At 43.1% G+C, this 2,175-nt stretch overlaps 1 protein-coding gene across 1 annotated transcript; it reads right to left on the bottom strand.

Moving 5' to 3' along the window:
* Nucleotides 1-746: 746 nt before the first annotated feature.
* LOC125529090 (non-specific lipid-transfer protein 4.1-like) lies at nucleotides 747-1,461 on the bottom strand. Its single transcript, XM_048693503.1, has one exon. It carries the CDS (start codon nucleotides 1,364-1,366, stop codon nucleotides 1,022-1,024), a length of 345 nt encoding a protein of 114 aa, XP_048549460.1. The 5' UTR covers nucleotides 1,367-1,461; the 3' UTR covers nucleotides 747-1,021.
* Between the last annotated feature and the right edge of the window lie 714 nt (nucleotides 1,462-2,175).

Consider the following 2,175-nt stretch of genomic DNA (forward strand, 5'->3'; position numbering starts at 1 on the left):
AGGAGTAGAGATGAGCTGACACCACGTTTTAATTTTTTGTACTGAGATCTTCTCAGTGATAATACTATATTTAAGGCAGATTGGTAGTGAAGTTACATGTGTAAAAACATACATATGTATATTTGTACTTGAATAAAAATGTATTGTCATCTTTGTTACCGAAGTTGGAAAGTTAACTAAATTCAGGTACCAATTTGTATTTCGAATTTCTACCTTAATGGAAAGAGTCTTATTACTAATTATTCAATTACATGATACTCTTAAGCGGCTGGCCTTCATCTCTATCAGCACAACATTTTTCAATGAAGGACATTTTCGTTCAATCATTATACTGAGCTTTCAGTTTTTGACATCGAATCATTATACACAACTGATACAAAAAAGTTTGTATCCAAAAAAGTTCCATGATTTTCTGATGTTTTCCATAATTACAATATTATTTTTTGTTTCTCAGGGGTAGCAGCACCCATGTGCTCCAAGGGATTTCCCCTAATAATCTGAGTTCTTACAATTAAACCTGCAGGACTTCTTATTGGTGGTCGCATCCACTAAATTTCTGTGTGACCTTCATCTCCATATCTCAAGGCTTTAGGCTATGTTTGAGGAACCAAATAGAGAGTGCAAAGTCATGGTTCGGTTATAGTGAATTGGGTGGAGTCCATTCCTACGTTTTGTTAGTTGGAGCGAGAAAATGGAATTAATGAAATGTTTTCCCAGTTATGCACATGTAATAACGACGCATGCTATTAGAGCACAATATATGATCAATATATCAAAAGTATACATGGTACATGGTACAACATACTCGTTTATCTTCTCAAAGGGAGCGAAGGAACAACCAAACATCGATACTACACTGGCCGGCCATGCAGAATTGGCTCCACGTACGTAGTCCTCTCTCTCACATGGAGATCAGATCAGAGCATTTATTCATGTATATGCAGTATATAGGTAACCTCAAAATACTCAGCATCGATCGGTGGAGCTATAATCTGCGATGCTGGCGGCAAGCAATCGATCACTAGATCTTATTGCAGTTCACTGTTGAGCTGATCTTGTAGGGGACGCTGACGCGGCACTTGGAGGGGATCTCTGCGGCCTTGCCTTCTTTGACCCCACCGGCAGCACTCTTGATGCACAGGCACGCCGCTTTCTTGTCAGCGGCGGTCTGCACTTGGCCGGCCAATCTCCTGACGCCGCTGCAGCAGGCCGCAGACGGGCTGGCGCCGTTGCCGCGTGCATAGGAAAGGCAGGGGCCAAGGGCGGAGGTCACCTGGCCGCCGGAAATTGCTGCGTCGGAGGCTACAAGGAGGAGTGCCGCCACCAGGGCGACCAGCACGAGCTTAGTAGCTGTAGTGCGAGCCATCTTGACTGACTTAGATGTGGTTGTGGTGGCGGGCTCACGGGCAGAGGGTGGGATAGCTAGATTTGCTACTGGTATTTGTGAGGATGTATAGGGGGGGTGCATGTGCTTAAATAGGGCTTCTACATCTTCTCACCAATGTGGAATCACATTTGGAATAAACTGTACTGCTAGCAGGGTGTCCAAGTATCGTGTCCACGAGGATGGGTTCGATATCAATGTGTGTTTAATGCATACATTGAGAAAGTTGTTAGTTGTTGGGATCGACTGATAGGTATTAATTAATTATGGAGTTGGTTCGATGTTGGGCAGATGGATGGGCCAAGCATGTACACATTCATTCCGTCGGTGGAGTGCCTAATTACTGCACGGCCCGCGGCAAACTAATTTCGAGAATAGACTCTTTTTTAATAATTGAGTGCTTGATGGCCCTGAGCTTGACAAATGAACCAATCTGATGGTGCGTGTGTTCGTGTCAGGCTGAGCCACTGAGGATCGACTACATTTTCTTGCTCTCTCCATGCTATGGTTTAGCATTAGTTGATGTTTTATTCAAAGCTACATTTTGAGAATTGATTTAGTTTATACAAGAGTATGTTTTTCACGTAAGTAGCAATGTATATTATGTAGTACTACCGATCATGTGTGCATGTTTCCCACAATATGTATGCCACAAATATAGACTATTTATGTGGGGTCGACATATGTGCAGTCACTACTAGGGAAAACCCTAGTAGTAGCGCTTGTTTTATAGCTAGTAGTAGCGCTTGTATCAGCGCTACAACTAAGGCGCTCAGGTAACTAGTAGCAGT

Source organism: Triticum urartu, unplaced genomic scaffold (assembly GCF_003073215.2).
Source record: "Triticum urartu cultivar G1812 unplaced genomic scaffold, Tu2.1 TuUngrouped_contig_5333, whole genome shotgun sequence".
Taxonomy (NCBI): domain Eukaryota; kingdom Viridiplantae; phylum Streptophyta; class Magnoliopsida; order Poales; family Poaceae; genus Triticum; species Triticum urartu.